At 32.9% G+C, this 22,073-nt stretch overlaps 3 protein-coding genes across 5 annotated transcripts; 1 reads left to right on the top strand and 2 right to left on the bottom strand.

Moving 5' to 3' along the window:
- Nucleotides 1–1,450: 1,450 nt before the first annotated feature.
- On the bottom strand, nucleotides 1,451–3,890 carry LOC121236478 (mitochondrial pyruvate carrier 1-like). 3 transcript variants are annotated; one of them, XM_041132913.1, is made up of 6 exons: nucleotides 3,776–3,870; nucleotides 3,586–3,651; nucleotides 3,361–3,483; nucleotides 3,187–3,241; nucleotides 2,975–3,110; nucleotides 1,451–1,883 (listed from the first exon to the last, which is right to left on the bottom strand). In XM_041132913.1, the coding sequence occupies exons 3-6, from the start codon at nucleotides 3,451–3,453 to the stop codon at nucleotides 1,844–1,846; spliced, it is 324 nt and encodes a 107-aa protein (XP_040988847.1). In that variant the 5' UTR covers nucleotides 3,454–3,483; nucleotides 3,586–3,651; nucleotides 3,776–3,870; the 3' UTR covers nucleotides 1,451–1,843. The 3 variants fall into 3 exon arrangements, with proteins under 3 accessions (XP_040988847.1, XP_040988849.1, XP_040988848.1); XM_041132915.1 differs by having other exon boundaries at nucleotides 3,586–3,667; nucleotides 3,776–3,853; XM_041132914.1 differs by lacking the exon at nucleotides 3,586–3,651 and having other exon boundaries at nucleotides 3,776–3,890.
- A 930-nt stretch (nucleotides 3,891–4,820) lies between these two features.
- LOC121236479 (O-fucosyltransferase 37) lies at nucleotides 4,821–8,104 on the bottom strand. Its single transcript, XM_041132916.1, has 6 exons — nucleotides 7,286–8,104; nucleotides 6,395–6,563; nucleotides 5,889–5,978; nucleotides 5,488–5,771; nucleotides 5,156–5,414; nucleotides 4,821–5,058 (listed from the first exon to the last, which is right to left on the bottom strand). The coding sequence occupies exons 1-6, from the start codon at nucleotides 8,008–8,010 to the stop codon at nucleotides 4,828–4,830; spliced, it is 1,758 nt and encodes a 585-aa protein (XP_040988850.1). The 5' UTR covers nucleotides 8,011–8,104; the 3' UTR covers nucleotides 4,821–4,827.
- Nucleotides 8,105–15,185: 7,081 nt separating this feature from the next.
- LOC121236480 (probable aspartyl aminopeptidase) lies at nucleotides 15,186–21,028 on the top strand. Its single transcript, XM_041132917.1, has 11 exons — nucleotides 15,186–15,369; nucleotides 15,535–15,668; nucleotides 15,910–15,990; nucleotides 16,112–16,314; nucleotides 16,462–16,531; nucleotides 16,810–16,932; nucleotides 17,145–17,300; nucleotides 18,330–18,503; nucleotides 20,126–20,200; nucleotides 20,287–20,427; nucleotides 20,653–21,028. The coding sequence occupies exons 1-11, from the start codon at nucleotides 15,276–15,278 to the stop codon at nucleotides 20,872–20,874; spliced, it is 1,473 nt and encodes a 490-aa protein (XP_040988851.1). The 5' UTR covers nucleotides 15,186–15,275; the 3' UTR covers nucleotides 20,875–21,028.
- The last annotated feature ends 1,045 nt before the right edge of the window (nucleotides 21,029–22,073 follow it).

Below are 22,073 nucleotides of genomic sequence, written 5' to 3' on the forward strand. Positions count from 1 at the left end.
CAACAGTGGTCCAATGAGCCTGTACGATGTCGGTTCGTATATCTATGTCGATGAACAGTATTTAAATGCAAAAAATAAAGAGAGATGAATATACATATTTACGTGGTTTAGCACTAGGCCTACATACACGGGAGTTTGGGGAGGAAAGATTCCACTATAATAAACTTATTTACAATCTCTCATAGTCTGTTCTTTCTCATTGTACAATGGAAGCTATAGAGCTATTTGCTGGAGAATGAATTCTCTCTGAAGCTCTCTGGTTGAAGAAGTCCAAAAGTCAGAAGAAGTCCCAGTCCCCCAAACCGTAGTCTCCCTGTCTCTTTTATCTGACTCTCTTCATGCATGCCCATCGGTAGTGGTAAGGAATGTCTCCTTTGCGTTTTTGACCCTCCCATCCTTTCCTATTTTCTCTTTACACCCTCACTCCTTACACCCTTGTTTTATGTCAAATCATCTACTTTCTTCTCCTGACATTACTTTCTTATGCCTCTATGCCTCTAGTCCCTTCTTATCCCACATTTTTCTCTAATATTTTATCTTCTAGTGAGTGCCCCCTCCCCCTCCCAAATTGGCTAGGCCTAGGAAATTCCTTAGGGCGGGGGGAAATATCCCCTCACACCCTGTTCGGTTTCACATATGGTCTCAATTCATTTAATTTTACCTCAACATACAAACATCATTCAAATATAATCACTTTTCAATCTCAATTTTTAACTTTTTCATATAATCATTAAAAATTTCTCAAACTTCCAAATAAAACATAAAAAATAATTCAACTTTTTCAAATCTTAAAACAAAAATTATATTTTAACAATATTTTAACTTTATAACATTTTTTATAAAAAAACTTTCTAATATTTTTATTCAACTTTTTCTCTCTCATTTTCTAAAACCACATAAAATCTCAACTTAAATTATTTTACTATTCTCAAATTATCTCACTAATATTCACAGATTTTTCATCTCATCTCATCTGTGTAACCAAACGAGGACAGTTGGTTTGGTTTCACAAACCTTTCAAACCATCTGATTTCATCTCATCTCATCTCAACATCCAAACATCATTCAAACATAAATATTTTTCAATTTCAAATTTTCAACTTTTTATCTAATCATTACCTAATTATAACAATTTTTCAAACTTCTAAACAAAATACAAAAAATAATTCAATTTTTCAAAATTCAAAACAAAAATTATATTAAAAAATTATATTCTAGCTCTTTTTAATTTTATCATTTTTTATATTTAAATTTTTCTCTCTCCTTACCCAAAACCCCATAAAAATCTTAACTCAAATAATTTCACTACTACAAATTATTTCACTACTATTTATAGATTTCTAATCTCATCTCATTTGTGTAACTAAACGAGCTGGTACATGGCGTTCACTGTTAATTAGAGCTGTGCAAAATCTCCGACTCGGTGGCCAAACAAGACTCCAAAGAGAAATTCCACTCCAACTCCAACTTTACTTTAAAAAAACATATCATTACATAGAACCAACAGATAGTTTCTCTGCAAGATGGGAGAAAAGAAAACGGAACACTAAATTTATTTGAACATGATTTCAGCATCACCAATCATATATTGGAGCTCTTGACAGCTATCTGGTAATAAACTCTTTCATCAATTCCCACATACCAAAAACGGTGATCCACCAAGATACACATCTTCAACAAATAGAGACAATTGACAACAAGATCACAAAATTTCTCAGTTATGTGTATACTAAGAGCAAGTCCGACAAGCTTCAAAATGACTCACATGAGATAATGAATAATTTCTGCAGAAATCGCAAACTGAAATCGGTAGAACAGGTAAGCAAAAGATGTCGGCATTAGGTTACTGAGATACAGGTTTGTCCTTCTTCTCAGACAAGTACCTATCAAAAAGAAAGCATACAAAACAAACTTTGTTATCAGAGTTGCTAAATTGTAGTTAATGGGGGAAAGACAATGTTTGCCAACAGATTAACTAGCTGATACAATAATCTATTTTGTCAACATTAAGGGATGCTTGGAGAAGGGGAATGAGATGAGATGAGATGCGAAATCTGTAAATAGTAGTAAAATAATTTAAGTTATGATGTTTTATGGGATTTGGAAAAATGAGAGAAAATTGAATAAAAATATTGTAAAATTAAAATATTGTTAGAATATAATTTTCTAATATTATATTCGTTTTATGATTTGAAAAAGTTGAATTCTTTTTTATATTTTGTTTGAAAGTTGAAAAGTTGTAATGATTAGTTTGAAAAAGTTATAATAATTAGTTTGAAAGTGTTTGTATTTGAGTGATGTTTGAGAAGGAGATACGATCAAAAGCATTACCAAACATCCCCCAAGTGTATCATGGACAAGCTTGAACTTGTTTGAAAAATAAGTAAATTCTTCATGAACATAAAATATAACTCGTTGATAAGTCGAGTTCGACTCATCTACAACCCTAAATCAACCTGAGTTCCCAAGATTAAAAAAAATACCCGACCATAGACAACTCAAAAATAAATTCCTAAAAGCAAATTCAGAGTGAATAAAACGAAAATTATATGTAAAACAAAGGAAAAGTTAAATATATGAGTGCATAAAAAAGAAAAAAAAAACAATCTTCTTCTCTATCATCAGTCATTCAGTTTTTATTCAAATAAAAAAAATTAAGAATCAAACAAGAAATAAGTGTTTTTCGTGTTTTTCTTTAGAAGGGTCCAAATGTAACTGTAAAGATTCGGGGTACAATGATGAATCCAAAGAGACTGTCTGAAGTTCTCAAATTAATGGTAGCACCGCAGCAGGTAAAAGTGACCACTTGGTCCACATTTAGGAGTTTTTCACTCGCACAAAAAATCTATATAATATGAGCAAGTAATATCTTTGTAAAACATTTTCAGCTTTGAGTCTGAGACAGAGTTACACAGCACAAATAGAGGTGGTGAAATTGTAGTAGTCCAACATTAATCACAGCTCAGATACTTACCCCTGACCCTTTGCCCATCGTGAGAGTTGATAGAGCTGCACAGTCTCGTTCGAGACATGACATGTCAGGAGTAGATAGTTGCGGGGCTGTACCATCCACGCAAATCTCATGAACAATGCCGAGTAGATACACATTGCTACAAGCACCGATGCAAGAGGTGAGATTAGAAACTAAAAAAATCTAAAAATAGTTTCAAACCAGACACGTTCAACCTGCTGTCATGTTGCCCGAAATCATTTCCGGGGGTTTCTTCATGTCCGCTAAACCCTGTCAAATCCGCAAGACATAAGTTTCAGAAATCCGTCAAGTACGATAGCTGGAACCTGGAAACAAAAAATCCACATATGCACAAAATAACAATCAAGAATCATGGAAGCAGAGCATACAGCAGCGACGAATCCCCAATTGGCAACAGGTCCCCAAAAGTGAGTTGTTTTAGGGCCAACGGGACTGTTCAAGAATGCCCGGAAAGAAGCCATGTTCGATCGACTCTTCGCCGGAATGGCTCTCTAACAATAAAAGAAAAAAAAAATCAAGTCAATGATCCAAAGTCGTTCGAGGATGGGAAAAATCCAAAATTCGATTGCGCAGCCGGGAACATTGAATTTTACCGTCAGATACCACGAGCAAAGGTTCTTGGGCTAACTTTCAAATGAAAATTGATTGGGAAAACAACCCTAAAATTAAACACCCTTTTATCAATAGTTCTCAGTTAAATTTAGATTCAATCTAACCACAGACAACAAGTACAGCAAAGCTCAAATCAGGATAATTAATGAAAGAAAACCTTAACCCTAATACCTTAAGAAGATGGAGAGGAACGTCGATTGGGCCACGGAGCGAGCGAGAGAGAGAGAGAGAGAGAATGTTTGGGTTTGAGAAGTAAAAGCAAATCGTCCACTAAAAAAAAAAAAAAAGAAGCAAATCGTCCACGCTGTGAGTGTGTTAAATATTTACTTTCTGGTCTAGTTTGGGGGTTAAAAAGATAATATATTATTTTTTATTTTTTTATTATTGTTCACATAATATTTCAAAATATCTCATTTTTAAAACACAATTTTAATAATTAAATGGTAATTTTATTTTTTATTTATTGAATTTTAGTATTCATTATCTCCACATATTACATATTATATTTATTTTAATTTTTTTTGGTATTATTTTTATTAAACTAATTGAATTTTTTTTACTCATCATCTATATGTCATTCATTTAGTAAAAATAAAAATAAAAATTTATGTGTAGTGTGTGGTTTAAGAATGATGAGCAAAAATTTTCTTATATTCTTAGTCAATATATCATCAACACTATTTAAATAATAAAATTTAATAGATACTATTTAAATTTTAAATTTTATTTTTTAAATTAAATTATGTCATAACAAATTATATAATAAAATTGTTCTTACAAATATCATATCAAACTTAAAAAATATATGGTAGCAACAATATTAAATATTTTAAAATTCTTATAGTAGACAATAAAATTTAGATAGAAAATTTAAAATCACTTTGAAGGTTGAGATAGGAAGGTTTTTTTTCTTTTTAAAGAAAATACTTTAGTTAATATAAAAATAATCTTATAAATTGATATGATTTTATTTATTTGTTAAATTATAAAATTATTTTTATTATAAAATAAATCTAATAAATCAAAAGTAAATATTATGTGTAAATTTTTACGGATGTATAAGTATTTTTTCTTAAAATCTGTAATGATCAGACAGTGACTTAGTACGTGGATTACGTGGCCAATGTCAAACGTCACCCTGACAAATCTGCAAAATGGGTTTTGTTTTTTCTAGTGGATAGAAAAAAAAGAAAGGACAATTACAAAGTCGTCTTCCAATGATTTCAAAAAATGCCAGTGCTATGTTTGCACATGCACTCAGGGACAGGATATGCAATCACATCTCGATCTCTCCTGTTAGTTCTCATCTCAGGCTGGCCCTGAGATTTGACGTGCAACTTCCTCATGGTGCTACTGAATTCTGCATCAGAGATGGAGGTGTCTTCAAGTAAAGGAAGCATGGATCTCTTGTTCGGCTTTATATATTTCCTGTGCCCCACATACGCACGGTGGCCCTGTTAACAGTTCAAAAAATCTATCTAATAAGACGAAGAGATCAAGTATTTTTTTAATGCAAGTAAATAGTAGCTAGCAGAAGTCTTAGCCACTTACTTGCATGGCTCTGCCCATGTTTCCGCCATGGGAAGGAACAAACACAGCACTACTCAGAGAGACAATGTAGTCAATGGCAGCTAGAGCTGAAGATCTATTACTGTACTGTGAGAGTTCTCCATCTCTTGCCAAATTATCCTTGGTGACCAGATTTGGAAACTCTGTTACAAGTGGCTGCAGAGCCTGTTTGCCCCCAAATGGCTCTCCTCCCGCTTTGTAAACCCGTGCATTTCCGGGTGCTCCTAGAGCCTTTAGGAGCCTGCACAGTAACGTGAGCACATTAATATTATAGTTATAATAAAAGGACTTGCAAGCTAGTTTTGTGATATAACCTTGCCATTTCTAGTGAATTTAGAGGGCATTGTCCAGCAAGACGTCTCTGCAAGTAGCTCATGTTTTGTCTTCCTGTAAGGTATTCAGGTTGAGACGCCCGAACCTTGGAGATAATGTCATCATATTCTGCACCTAAACCAGTGAGACATCCAGTTCTGACCCACACATCCTTTTCTAGCCGGAGATGGAGTGCAATGTAGGGCCCCTCAATCCACATTCTCCTTGCAAGCCGATTTCCGAGTTCCCTTATCGGAGCTGCATATCGAAGTGCATGGAATGCTACCTGTAATATGAAGAAGATGAAATGGGAAACAATTAGGATACATATGAATAATACTAGATTGATAGTAATTAATGTCTGTTGTATGTGAATCTGATGGAGGTTTGTACCCAACTGTACCTTACATCTAAGCTTCTGCAGATCGGAAGGAAGATTCTTTGAGAGTTTAGAATCCAACCCTTTCAAGACGAAAACTCCATCTTTATTCAGCTGCATGAACCAGCAAATTTTGATAAGCAAGAAAGAGAACATAGTCTTCTTGTGATCCACTTGCTTCCTCTTTAACATTGTTTGGTGCTCTTCTTATCTCATTACTTCTCGTAATTTTCTTATTAAATATCATTCAAATATAAATATTTTTTAATTTAAAATTTTTATTTAATCATTACCTAATCATTATGATTCTTTTGAACTTTCAAATAAAATATAAAAAACAATATAATTTTTTTTTAAATTTCAAAACAAAATTATATATATTAAAAAAATTATATTATAATAATATTTTAATTTTATAATATTATAATGATTTTTTTGGACTTTTCTATTACCACACCCTAACCTCGGTTAGCAGTTACATTATGTCACGATGCAGTGGACAGAGTTTCCAGCAAAAGGGAATTTCTTACTTTTCTGAAGAATCTGCTACGGATCCAAAGCGGAGAAACATCACGAGGAATCTTGGTTTCAATGGTCTGTCTTGACAGCAAATGCGAGGAAGGAAGAGATGATACAACTCGTACATCAGCTTGTAAAGTTCTCTTGAAATGTTTTACATCAAATATCTCTGAAAATTCACTGCAATTATTACCCAAAAAAAAAAAAAACAATAAATATTCACAGATAAATAAATTCATATGCTTAAACAGTAACTTGGTTATAAAGCATTCACAATGACTCAATGTAAATATATTTTTCTATAAAGTATAAAGAAAGTTGATCAAAAACCCTTCTAATAGATTTTGTATTTTTATTTTTATTTTACATTTTGCTACAGTAATATATAGAGAAACTGTTCACAACTCTAAAACATTTTTAATTTTTCTCTTTCTCACAAATTCATTGGTAGAAGTTGAAATATATATTTGAAATGAATAAAAAATATTAAGAAAATAATATTTAAATGATATAAAAAAAATAGATAAGCTGATATATAATCTATTATAAAAATCAGTATGTAAATTAAAAAAATAGATTTTAATGATATATTTTGAAGAATATGATAAAGAAACCATTGAATCGTCTTAGGTTTCTCTTTTTGTAATGGTTTCTTGAAGGAAAAGAAAATAACATGCAAAACATCAAGACTCGTTTGTTTTGAAAGATGAGATGAAATGAGATTAAAATTAAAAAGTTGAATAAAATATTGTTAGAATATATTTTTTAATATTAATTTTGTTTTGTGATTTGAAAAAGTTGAATTATTTATTTTATTTTGTGTAGAGATCTGAAAAAATTGTAATGATGAGATGAGATGTTTTTTGAAAACAAACGAGGTTATTAAACTTTTCTTATTGTACCTTTCATCTCCCCATATCGGATTAACCTGCAAAACTGGCACAACCAATGCAGCTTCAAGGATTCTTGCAATAACAACTGCATCAACAATCTCATTTCTCTGCTGATTTAGTCCCCCAGAAACCACCACCATCAAGAACCTCCTCTTCTCCTTTGTAATCCTAACGGATGCTTTCCGATACCCGATGCTGAAATCCAAGCATGGCCGATATCCCTCGCCGTCCGGTTGCTGCCAGAACTCTCTCTCCTCCTCGGAAACATTGCTCCCAACAATCCCGTGCGCTGGTAACGGAACCATCACGCTCTTTGAAAGTGTTGGCTCATTTTCTTCACTGTCCAAAAAAGTTGAAGCAAGCGATGCCAAGGTGACCCGAGATCTGTGTTCTGCAGACGAAAAAGATGGTGATGAAAACAGTACTGATGAAGGAGACATGAGGGGACGCAAGGATGAGTCCTGCAAGGAAATGGGCATGAAGCTGAGAACGGAGATTCCCAAGAAAGTGAAGGAAACGAGGAGAGAAAGAAAGAAGAGACTGAGGTTTGAGAGCGTGCATAGCTTGCGGTTTCTTGGGTTTTTCTTGGGGGAGGAGACGATGGAAGCCAGCGGAGAATTCGAAAGCAAGTAGTAAAAGAATGGTGAAGGGTTCACTGTGATTAAAGAGTTCTTAACGTTTCTTGTTTTGGCCATGAAAGAAAGCTTTTTGAGAGAGAGAGAGAGAGAGAACATGAAATGAAGTTTACACGAGAAACTGAGGTTCTGAAACTATCACATTCTATAACGCTAAAGATCAGGAGTTCTGGGTTCTTGAAGTTGAGGTCAAATGTCAAGTATACCCATCCATATGTATTGAAAAATTAGCGGTGGAATTGGAATTTACACACATGAGAAGATTGGAAAACATAAAATTGCGTGGGCGTGGCAAAGGGTACGTGTTTTGGTCACGTAAGGTTTTCTACGAGGAAACCGACAGTTTTTTCAGTTACACGCGCGTACGATTCGTCTGATTTTCCCAGCACAAAGCTACTCCAGCTTCCCTAATGAAGGAGAATGAGAACTTGGAGGAATTCTACGACTATGACTTGCATGGTAATATTGTAATTTCGAGCTCTAAAATGAATGAATGCTTCTTGATATAATCCTCACACTCAAGAAAATGATGCACGTGGCGTGGATTGCAGCTTTATGTACCTTTTTACAGTCCACGTACGTCATAATAATCTTATCAATTTGGCCTTGGTAGGAATAGTATTAGAGAATACCTTCAAGCCGGTCGTCTGTCCACCCCTACATAACAATCTCCCAATAATAGATCTCCACGTAAGGCATCCAATTTACTTATCCTACACCCACCCAATAGAAGATCAAAAGCTCAAAAAGCAAACCCATTCGTCTTCATGGGTCTTCCACCCCTCAGTCTCGTCTGCCCAGCGATTTCCTTCATAGCAGACCCATTCGTCTTCCTTCAGTTTCCTTCGTCTTTCACCCTTCATTCCATTCCCCTTCGTCTTCCACCCTGAGCTTACCCAGTGAATTCCGAGCCGCGACGGATTGGTTTGAGGAGCCCCATCGATGGACTGATTTGAGGAGCCCCATCGCCGAACTGATTTGAGGAGCCCTCATCGACATATTGATTTCGCGTACTGATTTCACAACCCCCATCGACAGACTGATTTCGCAACCCCCATATTTTGCAGGTTTGATTTTCTCATCAAATCTATGATTTTTGGGATTTTTTTGCCATTAACTTCATCCCGATCAATTCCAGAATTATTAATTTCGCTCTGTATGAGTGATGAATTTTAAGCTTAGCAATGCTTGTTTTGATTATGGCATCACGTGTTTGATGTAATATTATGGCACCATGTTAAACTAGTGATGGCTCTGAGCTTAGTGACGACTGAGCTTGGTGACGACTGAGCTTGTGGCAGGGACAGCTCTGGAATGAATGGCCATGGAGGAAAGTGATGGCTCATGGCGATGGAGGAGAAGTTCGCGGCACGGGTCTTAAGGCTAAGTTTGCATAGTAAGAATATTAAGTGTTGAGAATGTTTACGAATAGAAATGAAAAAGTAATAATAAAATAATAAATAATAGATAATAAATAATAAATAATAAAAAAATAGATAAAAAATAATAATAAAATAAAAAATAATGGTAAGAGTACTTGAAGTATTCTTATACCCAAATGTAGCCTTAGAGGTAAAGGTGCATGACGAGTGAAAGTAGAAGTGAAATTAGAGGGAAAGTGAAAGGAGTGTAATCAGATGGAACATGGTATATTTTGCTTTTTATGAAATAGCCTACGTGTCTTACTGTGATTAGAAGCTGTTTATCCCTTAAGACCAACCCGTCTGTTCCAAAGAAGAACTGATAGTACTATCCATATATGGGATAAGGAAATGATACAAACACAAATATTTTAAGGTAGGATTGGATATTGGGTTGAAACGAAAATTGAAAGTTAAATAAAATATTATTAAAATATTATTTTTTAATATTATTATTATTTTAAAATTTAAAAAAGTTGAATTGTTTATTTTATTTTATCTATGAATTTATAAAAATTATAACGATGAGTTGAGTTGAGTTGAGTTGAGAGATTTTTATATTTAATCTGGGCTTATAAGCTCTACACAGCACATTAATAAAATATTATTATTTTTTGAATTCAGATCCATCAAAGGAAATAATAATAATAATAATAATAATAATGATAATAATAATATTTCATTCAAGAGTTGTGTAAAACTTATAAAATATGTCTATATCATTTTTGTACGCAAAAGATTAATCAACACGACAATCATGGGACTCAAAAGTCAAAGAGTTCTTTTATTCATTATTTTTATACCACACATCTGATAAGAAAAAAATAGAAAAAGATAAAAAATAAAAGTAGATGGTTGTAGTATTTCTCATTTGTAAGTAAATATAAAGAGTGTTTTAACTCATAAGCAACAGTATTGAGTTGGCATCATTAGATCAAAAGTCATTTTTATAAGTGTTTATAAATTACAAATCCGGATCTTCTAATATTATATACCAAAGTTTGCTAATCAGTTCATCTCAATCTATCTTAAATCAATTATCGATGAATTCATTATTTTTTCAACTTCTTATAAAAAAAAATAAACATATCTTAATATATTTTATATATTCAAACACATATTTGAACATACTTTATACATTTAAATACATCTCAATAAAATATATAAAATATTATTATTTATAAATAAATTCACATTATATGAAATGATCTTACCCTCTAAGAGGATCTTCATTGGTTTGGTCAAATAAGAAGATTGGCTAAAAATTGTATAATTGATGTTAAAAATATTCCAAATTGAATTAGACAAATCTAAAATAATTTAGACTTTTGTTACAGTGGTTGACTAAAGATGGAAAACTACAATTGATTTACCAAATATTAAAATACTAATTTCTCACTCAAAGCAAATACTAAAATATTAGTTTCTCACTCTAAGTAAAAATATTATTTGGTTTATAATTAAAAAATTTAGATAGAATTTTAGATGAGTTTAATCAAATATTTTTTGTTATTAACATTAAATGACTTTTGAAAATATGATTTTTTTAATATTAATTTAATTAGAATATAATTATTATTAACATTTAATTGGTAGAGCTGTAAAATGTGATAAAAATAAATTAAATAAAAAAATTATTAAATTAATAATATTTTATTATTATATAAAAAGTAAATGAATAATTTAATGTGAAGATTGAATTTAAATAAAATAGAGAAATATAAAAAAATATAATATTAATTAAATTTTAAAAATAAATTTGATCAAATCTATAAAAATGCTCTAAAGTACGTGAGAGAGTTGTAACTTGCGAGCTCACCTTTGGAGTAGGTGAGATCACACGCCTGCCGAAACAATGGTGTCACCTGCCAAAACAGGCGGTCCCTGTCTCTCACAGATTCATGTGTTAAGAAATATTAAAAATAGTAAGTAAAATTAAAACGAATAAATATATCCCATGGACCGATACATTAACGAAACCAATCAATATTTAAGCCGGTTTTGATACAGTTTAAATGAGATGAGGTAAAATATTTTAAATAGTAACGAGATTTTTTGAATTAAGATGATATGAAATAGTTTATGAAAAAATATATGTTTAGATAGTAAGATGAGATGAGGTATTTTAATTTTTTAGGATTTGAAAAATGTGTAGATCCCATGATATTTATAGAGTATCCGAATTATATACTGTTCATACACTGTTTTGATACTATTTATATACTATTCATGTCAACTTTTATTGTTTTATATTATTTACTTACTATTTATTTAAGTAGATGTTTTCAAAACTTAAAAAATGAAATATTATGTTTGAATAGCCAAAATTACTATACGGTATAATTCCAGATGAGATATTTTCTTCTGTATTGACTAACTAAACCGGGTCTTAATTTTGATAAATTTATTGAAATTTCTCAAAATATATTGTTTAACAACGATAAGTTTGCTATGATATTCAGGTATTGTTTGTTTTTACATATGTGATGAATTAAAATTAAATTTAAAAGTTGAATAAAATATTGTTAGAATATATTTTTTTAATATTATTTTTATTTTATAATTTAAAAAAGTTGAATTGTTTATGTTATTTTATATGAAAATTTGAGAAAATTATAATGATTAGATAAAATAAAAAAAATTGTAAAAATAAACGAAATTAAGTGTTAGTGAGAAAATTATTATATAAAGTTCGGGGAAGACGCAGTCAACCTGATACATTCAAATTTCAAACATCAAAACCCATTCAACCTCGTTGAAACGTCACCGCAACCCAAAGCATCTCAATAGCAAATCCCAAAAGAATCCATTTTAAATAAACTCCACAGTTGCCACTCATGGAAACTTTACAGTTCACATACTCCCACCATTTTCACTCCCAGTAGATTCAATCGGCACCAATCGGACCGCCACAATTAAAGTTTCAGATAATCCCGATTCAACCTTTTTAATCCCCATCACTTGTTCCAACTAATCCATCAATTAAATCCATCATAGAGCCTAGGTATTACCTATTGTCCGGAGGTGGTAACTTCACATTAAGAAGGGTTAGCGGTTTATTCACCTCAACGATGGGATGGAGCTGCTACATCAGCTTCGTTGACGGCACTTCCGAACGGAAGCTACGCGATGCTACGGCGTCCAATGGTCACGACGGCAGTACTAACAGAGGGACAAACAGAGCGTTAGAGAGAGCGAGAATGACTGAGACAGAGAAATAAAGAGAGAGCAGTCGGTGTGAGGGTGAGAGTGAGCATCAGAGAGATGAGACGGGGAGAGAAAAGCCGAAGGGTCTTACCGGTCTGGTCTCGGGGTCGGACGGCGTAGAGGATGGCGGTAGCGGCGCAGCCATAGCTGCGAGTTAAAACGCAGAGAGAGGGGTGAACGGGAGACGAAAAAAAAAAAAAAAAAAAAAAAAAAAAAAAAAAAACTAGAAGAAGAGAACGGAGGAAGAGACGCGAGAGAGAGAGAGGGAGGGAGAAGACAGAAATCGCGGAAGAGAGGGAGCTGAAATTAATAAATAAAGCATTTGGACTTGAAACAGTTTTTTTATCTTTGAAGAAATAGATGAACTTATTATAGATAATATTTAAGATGAAAAGTGTTTGGCTAATTCAACGTGAGTTAATTATTGATAAAATTAGTTAAATTTAGAGATGAAATGTTATTTGAATAAGTCAATATGGATGCTCTTAGATTGAACTGAGATCAACTCAGTTTAGTTTTATTTTAAATTAAGTCTAACATCTAAACACTTAAATCTCAAATCACTAAATTCATCTCAACTTAAAATCTCATTATACGTGGGACCCATAATTTTTTTTAATTCAACACTTCTTTATACGTGAAATTCATAATATTTTTCAACTTTCTTTAAATATATCTAACCTCATCTTAAGATCATTAGCATTAGACTCATCAAATGAGTGTTATATTTAAAATTTGATGAATATGTGTTTAAAATCACTACATTGAATTCAGCATACACTAAAATCTTCAACTTTGAGCTACATTACATTTAAGTCTATCTCCAAATTTAAAGACTAACTTTTCACACTCTATAATCATTATTTTATTTACTTAAATTATTGTTTTCTAATTTTGATCCACAATATGTTTAAGTAGGGAAACAATAATTTAAGTATCAAATTAAATTATTAATTAACATATAGTTAGTGTAATTGTAAAATATGAAAAAAATAAATTAAAAATGTTATTATTAAAAAAATAATATTATATTATTATTTTGACTTATTCAATGGTTAATCTAATTAGGAGTTATGGTTAGAAAAGTTTTAGATTTATCAAAAACATGTATTTTTCATAAAATTTTAGAAATAAATTTAATGAAACCAATGTCAATGCTCTAACATCTAAACACATATAAAATCATATTATGTGGGACTCACAAAACCCACTCAATTATCTCAACTTATTACTATTTATAAAAAATCAAATTCATTTCAACTCAATTTAACATCAAAACGGAGCTTTAGTGAGAAATCTTAGGGATTGTTTATAAATGATTTTCATCTCTCTCATCTTACTAATACCATCTTATTTTCTTCACAAACATAACCCAAATACAAATATTTTTAAACTAACCATTATAACTTTTTCAAATTAATTATTACTACTTTTTCAAACTTTCAGACAAAAAATAATATTATAACAATATTATAATATTATAATATTTTTTTTATTCAACTTTTTTCCTATCATTTTCCAGAACCTAATAAATATTTAACTCAAAATATCTTACTATTATTCACAAATTATCTTAATACTATTCACAAAATTTTCATCTCATCTTATTCTCCAATCATCCTCCTAGACCGAACCTAGCCTTCTTTTTCCTTTTTTAAAAATGTTACTAATTTAGCTAAATTAGTAATAAAATAAAATTACCAAAGAGACAACACCAAAGCAAATAACAAAAAAGATATATTTTTTTGTTGTCCGTTTACTGAGGACATCACTCCACAACAAGGAAAAAAAAAATCATCTCTCTTCAAATAAAAATATTTACCTTTGTATTTCCTCTTATCAACTAAGAAGAGATTTGAATAGAAACGAATGAAAATTAAAGAAGTAATAGTTTATTCTGAATCTGATTATAAAAATACATGCCAAATTTGAAAAGATGATTTTTTTTTTTTTTTTTAAGAGAAGAGATATTTTCAAAGAGTAATCCTAAACAAATATTTAAGGTGGGCAGATTTCACTCTCTCTAAAATATGGAGAGTTACAATCAAAACCCGAAACTTTTTATACTTATATTTATTTATTTTTTTTAAAATGATTACACGACATTTGAGCACTCATAACTACAACTATCATTTCTCTATTCATAATTTTAAATGACCGAATGGAAGATGTGAGTTTTAGAAAATATGCTAAGGGGAAAAATTATGAAAAAAAAGATAATAAATAAGAATATTTGAGAATATTCAAATAGTAATGCTAGATACAAGTTTAGGACTTATGGACTTATTTGAAAAGTGAGATGATCTCATCTAATCTTAAAATTTTTTATAATTTCTTTCTCAAATATCACTCAAATACAAGTACTTTTTAATTTTAAAATTTTTATTTAATTATTATCTAATCATTATAACGATCCTGAACTTCTTAACAAAACATAAAAAAAAAATATAACTTTTTAAAATTTTAAAATAAAAATAATATTAAAAAATTATGTCTAACAATATTTTAATCTTATATTTTAACTGTTTAGAAAACTTTTGCCGGCCCTGATTCCGTGATCGGTCCGTGGAGTTCCGTAAGTGTAGCATAGCTCTTCCGTCGTGGGCCCATGGCCCGAAACAATATATATCCTCCGTGCTATGGACTATAAATACAACACGAATCACGGCAGGCTCAAAAAAGAGATTTCGAAAATAAGTAAGAAGCAAAGTAAGCTCTGTGAAATTCTTGGAAGCCATGGCCAAGGAAGAGGCGCAGAACGAAGTAAGCCAAGTGGTCTCCGATCTCATTGACTTCTTGAACGCCTCCCCTACTGCTTACCACGCCGTTGGTAATTATTTAATCTCTCTTCCGTTGTCCATTTCCCTTTTTTGAAGTTCCTCATATGTCCCATCTTAATATCTTACCTCCCTTTCTTGAGCGTTCGTTTGGATTTCGAAGACGATTCTCTTTTTCTTTTTTGAGTGATTAATTGCGTCTATTAACTTATTTTTAGATGAGGCAAAGAAGCAGTTGAGAAGCGCGGGGTTTGAGCAAGTTTCGGAGAGGGAGGATTGGAAATTGGAAGCCGGAAAGAGATATTTCTTCACGCGGAATCACTCCACGATTGTCGCTTTCGCGATCGGAAAAAGTACGGCTTTCTTTGTTCATTTCCTCTTTTCTTTCAATAACTTCACCATATTCATTTTTTGACCACGGTTGGTTGCTGAAAAAATGCAAGAAAACAAAGAAATCAAATTTGTGAATTTTATGATTTTTACCAATTTTTCGTAGTTGTACAATTAATTATTGCTTGATAAAGAGTTAGTTTATTTATTGCTGATATTGTGTAACTAGTTTATTTATTGCTGATATTGTGTAACTTTTATTTAGGTATGTTGCGGGAAATGGATTCCATATAGTTGGTGCTCATACTGATAGTCCTTGTCTGAAACTGAAGCCCGTTTCCAAGGTGACCTCTTGGTTTCATTGCTGTTACCTGATTTGAAATATTACTTGCATGCTGTAATATATAATTGGATGGTTTAAGGAGAATTTCCTTCTTTGTTGGGGAAATCTGGTGGCTTGGGCAGGTAACTAAAGGTGGGTATTTGGAGGTTGGTGTTCAAACATATGGGGGCGGCTTGTGGCATACTTGGTTTGATCGTGACTTAACAGTTGCGGGAAGGATGATAATCAGAGAAGAAAAAGATGGTTCTGTTTCATACTCACATCGTCTTGTTAGAGTCGAGAGGCCCATTATGCGGATCCCAACCCTAGCGATTCACTTAGACAGGTTGCCTTGCTGTATGAAATGCTTTCTCATCTGTTTGGGTGTTGTGTGTTCATGATTTAGATAGAAATGTGTTCATGATTTAGATAGAAATGTGAATTTAACTTTGAAGCTACCTTCTTTGAACAATTTGTTATGTTCTGTGAACAGGGGCGTTAATGATGGGTTCAAGATCAACACACAGAGCCATCTTCTTCCTGTCTTGGCAACATCAATCAAGGTAAACTTGAGATTACACACACTCATATGCTTCATCCTATCTATGTGTTTTTTTTTTCAAGTGATGTTTATTCTGTTGATGGTCATAGAACATGATTAAGAGGAATTGTTTTGTTTAAGAATGCCGGTATTGTATGTTTAGCCATGATTACATGTTTGTCTGATCTAATGAAAAGAGGAGTAACTGAACCTCAGACAAATGCGTCTTGATTAAAGTTTGAGTGAATGTATTCCTTTTGATCAAATTTTTGCTTTATCCTTTTCAACTACCTTTTGTAGGCAGAGCTCAATAAAGCTGTTGTTGAAAATGGTCCAGTTGAAAATGGAGTTCAGATTGATGGAGAAAAAGTTAATGAAAGAACTACCAATAACAGCTCGAAGCATCACTCGCTTCTGTTAGAGGTTAATAAATTCTCTCTTTTCTCTTCTCTTTTGCAGGGGTGGGGGTTGGGGGGAGATAGGGAAAATTAATTTATATTAGTATGGTCCAGACTGCATGATTATGTTAGAGGTATGATCACATGTAGTTTTTACACTTTTTGGAGTATCTCAGCTTGATTTTTTTGGTAATGCTTCTTGGTGATTTGTGTCTCTCTACTATTTTTTTTTTCTAGCTGCTTGCAAGTCAGATTGGCTGTAAGCCAGATGATATATGCGATTTTGAGTTACAAGTGTGTGATACTCAACCAAGTATTGTAGCTGGTGCTACAGAAGAATTCATTTTCTCTGGGCGGCTCGATAATCTCTGCATGTCATTTTGCTCTCTAAAGGTATGACTTGGCATAAAGGTTGTCTTCTCTTTTTGTTGAGACGAAATTAAGAGGTGCATATCTGAGTCGATTGTTTGCCTCACCATTTTCTTGTTGTGCAATGTGCTAAATAATGTGCTTCACTCATTTCTCATGTCGAATTTGGGAGCCTTTGAAATTCTTCATGGCTGATAAAAGGTTGTGCCTTATGGATTTTTTATATTAAAAGTTTCTAAAATCACGAACACTTAAGGTGTATGCAGTTATTTATATAATGAATTCCTCTTCTGATCCTATGTGTGATTCCCTTGATCTTCATCTTTTGTGATGTCAATGGCTTGGCCCTGTTATGTATAATTTATGGTCCTAGATACATATTGAGCATGAGCTTTTTGTCCCATCCCCAGTATTGTATAGGGTGTTGCATTTTTTTCCTCCAAATTATATTGTTTGGTCTTTATGCTTTTCAATTCAGCGTTTTGTCGTCTAATAAGGTACTGTGAATAACGTCAGTTATTGGAACTGTCTGCTTCATTTTCCCTTGTGCTAGATCATAGGTGCCACAGGGTAAGTCTAAAATACTTGCATTATCTATTATCTGTCATTTGGACGTGAGGCTTGGCCCTTTTTCAGAAATATTTTCTTTGCTTCCCTTTCTTGGGCAACATGCAGATTGATTCCTTGAGGACGAACCAATTAATCTTAAACTTTATTGAACTGAATTTGGAAATGATAAAAGTGAATTGACAAGAAAAGTTTTTCTGGAACTGCGAAGAACTACAGAAAGCTTAGTTATGCAAATTTCTTGGCCCTGATATGGCCCAAAGAAGTACTTGTCTGAGCTCTTACTCACCCAGACAGTCCAATGCATGTTTTGGAACTGAAAGATAAAATCTACAATATATTTCTTCCTCTTCCACGTATATCACCATTGCTACTTTCTCGTGTTGCTGGTTTTCCTTATGTATTGGAGAAAACATAGTGCGGTACTTAGTTGTTTGAGTTCAAAGCAGCTGATTTGCATATGCTACATTATGGTTTCAATTTCAGGCATTGATAGATGCTACATCTTCTGAAAGCAGTCTTGAGGATGAGACTGGTGTTAAAATGGTAGCCTTGTTTGATCATGAGGAGGTTGGGTCTAACTCTGCCCAAGGAGCTGGGTCTCCTGTCATGGTAGATGCTTTGTCACGAATTACAAGTTCATTTGGCCCAGATTCTAAGGTGATAAATGCTTCATGTCCTTCTGATGATTCTAAATTTATAGTGAAAAAATGAAATGTTCACTATTATTCTTTGATTGATTGCGTGCTTCAAAATATAGATCCTGGTGGATGCTTATATTTTTGTCGATATAGTGTGTAGACTTATGGGTTCTGAACTAGTGCAATTTGAAAATAAAGGAATCTGATATATTATTCTTGTCACAACCTGGAAAAATTCTAAATAGGTTTAAAGAATTGCAACTTGCTATTTTAGCAGTTAGGAAGGGCCTGTTTGGATATACATCTATTACACCAAGGTATATCCCTCATTGGGAGGGTGATGAATATGCATTGTTTGTTAAGTCCTACATTTATTCCTTACTAACCGGAACTACACTTCATAATGGTTCTAAATACCTTAACCTTGACTAATCTTTTTAGAGTATCAGCTGAGATGTGATTTGGACTTTCCCTGGGTCATTATAAAATGGTATCAAAGCCGACATGTTCATAACGTGTAGTGTTAAGGCACTCAATGTGACAAAGGCAATTACAAGGACATTAGTGATTTGAGTAGGGGAATTAGATGAGACGAGATAATTTGTGAGTAGTAGTGAAATGGTTTGAGCTGAGATGTTTTATGGGGTTTTGGGAAATGAGAGAAAAAAAGTTGAATAAAAATATTATAAAGTTAAAATATTGTTATAATATAAATTTTTAATATAATTTTTGTTTTGTGATTTGAAAAAATTGAATTTTTTTGTGTTTTGTTTGGAAGTTTGAGAAATTTATAATGATTAGGTAATGATTAGATGAAAAAGTTGAAGATTTAAAATTGAAAAGTGTTTGTGTTTGTGGTGTTTGGATATTGAGATAAGATAGGATGAGATGAGATGAGATGGGAGGCTCTTGCTATCCAAATCAGGCCTAAGTCCAACACGTGCAGTGAGTGGTGAGTCCCATATCGATACCTTACTAGGTACTGAACTTATAATGACTCCAGGGATCTCCAAGTGTAACCTGGACTGTTCCTTTTGAAATATAGACCCAAACGTGACTTGAGGTTTCCCTCAGTCGTTACGGCTTCCCACTTTTATCATTGCAGCAAACTCTTGTTTCCTGTGTTGAACCTTAAATTTTGTAATAATGCCCATACCTTGCTACAATGCAATCTTTTTTATACAGCTGAATTGTTTCGAAAAGGTCAACTTTCACAGCCAATAATCAACCGACCAACAAAATAGCGGTTCCCATACTCTTTCCTGAATCCTGTTTATAGATACATTTTCTGTTCATCATTCTCCATCAGGATGTGGAAGTGACTAGATTACCGAAGCAATGAGCATCTGAAAAAAATTGTTTTAAATTCAAACTTTGCGATTTTTAATAGATCTGTATTGTTTTTTTCAACCATGATGTGTGAATCATGCTTCAGACTTTGTTTCCCAATTTCAAGCCACCATGGTTTGAGCCCTTTCTCTTACGCAAGAGTTTTGAATTGGATTCATTGGATTCACAAACATGTGGCATCGGCCAGAATTTAGGAGTGGCATAATCATATTTCTTTCTATACACTCATTCAGTGATTATGTTTTAGTCTGGAAACTTATATACTGTTACTCTATTTTTATTTCTTTCCAGGTGCTTGAGAAAGCAATCCAGAGGAGTTTTCTTGTTTCAGCTGACATGGCACATGCACTACACCCTAATCATATGGTGTGTTGTCTACTGTGCTTGTAATTTGCCAGCGTGGGCAATATATATTCTTTTTGTTGCACATGTTGATAGAGTTCCTCCCACAGGATAAGCATGAAGAAAATCATCGGCCCAAGATGCATGGAGGGCTTGTCATTAAACACAACGCAAATCAACGCTATGCAACCAATGCAGCCACTTCCTTCATATTCAGAGAGATAGCAACAAATCATAAACTTCCTGTTCAGGTCAGTTTCGCCCTGCATTGTTTATTGTATCCGCGAAATAATCCGGGGTACGAGACTTCTATAAATAGAATAAGCCCAAATTGGAAATATAATTAATAACATGATTTTTATATAAAAAAAAAAGGGAATTCTTGCACGAATTGAAAATAGAATTGACCAAACAGAATTGAGATGTTTTTGTGGAATAACAAAGTAATTGAGAAGAGAAAATCACTTGTGATGCAGGATTTTGTGGTGCGCAATGACATGGGATGTGGTTCAACCATTGGCCCTATCCTTGCAAGTGGTGTTGGGATTCGTACAGTTGATGTCGGCGCGCCGCAACTTTCAATGCATAGTATACGAGAAATGTGTGCTGTAGATGACGTGAAGCATTCATATGAGCATTTCAAGGCCTATTTCCAAGAGTTCTCTCATCTAGACGCTAAGATAGTAGTTGACATTTAGGTAAGTGTTCATCTTTTGCAGTTCCAAACGCTGCCCATGGGCCATCGTAGGCTCTTGCTTTAAACACATTCAAAACTAACTGGAATGTTGTAGTGGATCTGCAAAGTACTTTGGATCTGTTTCGGTAATTATGTTTTGCTACATGCTTTGAACATTCCTCTCAATTTTCGTTATCCCTTACTTTTCTGAGCAAGTTTTCTTATCCCGAAGGTTTGTTGTCCTATTTTTATAAATCGTTCTCTTAAAATGATAAACCTACCAAGTTGTTAACTTTTCCATATCTACCAAGTTTTATTCCTATTTTTATAAATCGTTCAGCTTAAGCCTCATCATGAATCGTGTTAACTTTTCCATATCTACCAAGTTGTCAATTAGTAAGCTGTAAAATAGGAATAGTTTTGCCCTTGCCTTGATGTTTGCTTAAAAGTAATTTATGTGGAAAACGTACCAAAACTTTGGAGCTGAACGGCATCCATGGATGAGTTATTGAGCAACACATTGTTGGATTAGTTTTTTGTCATCCAAAATTAATAAGAGTTGTAATATGCACCCACGATTTTTTTATAATTTTAAAGATAATTATCTAATATTAAAATATGAGGAGTGTTATAGCTACAAATGAATTGCACAAAAGGAATCTAACAAAATGACGTGGCTGTACGTAATTCGTTAAATCTATTTTTCAATAAAAATAACTTTACAATCTGAAATCACATCAAATTACGTCAGTTTATAGATTACATTTATGTAATTTTTTTGTAGTTAAAGTAATTCTCTTCAAATATTCAAATCAAGAGAATTTTGGCATTTTCTATGAAGAGATACAATCACATTGATTAGTTATAAAATAATTATGGTTCTATATTTTCGTCGGCAAAAATCCCTAGTTAACAAAGGGCAGACCATATTACGAGAAAAAAAAAAAAAAAAAAAAAAAAAAAAAAAAGAGCAGACAAACAGAAAAACATTCGAACATAAGCCCAAAACAAACGAGCTTTTAAGAGGGCTTTAATGCCCGGTACGAGGGATTGGTACCAATACATACCATGTCCATGAGTCATGAGTCATGACTCTTGACCATCAAATTGCGCTCAATTTTTCCCTTTCCCAGTAGCAGGCGTCCCACATCGGAGAAGTGCGAAGACTAGTCGAAGATAGCAGCTATAAAAGAGGCAGCCAATGCATCGCTCAAACCACGC

This window comes from Juglans microcarpa x Juglans regia, chromosome 6S, assembly GCF_004785595.1.
Source record: "Juglans microcarpa x Juglans regia isolate MS1-56 chromosome 6S, Jm3101_v1.0, whole genome shotgun sequence".
Classification (NCBI taxonomy): Eukaryota; Viridiplantae; Streptophyta; class Magnoliopsida; order Fagales; family Juglandaceae; genus Juglans; species Juglans microcarpa x Juglans regia.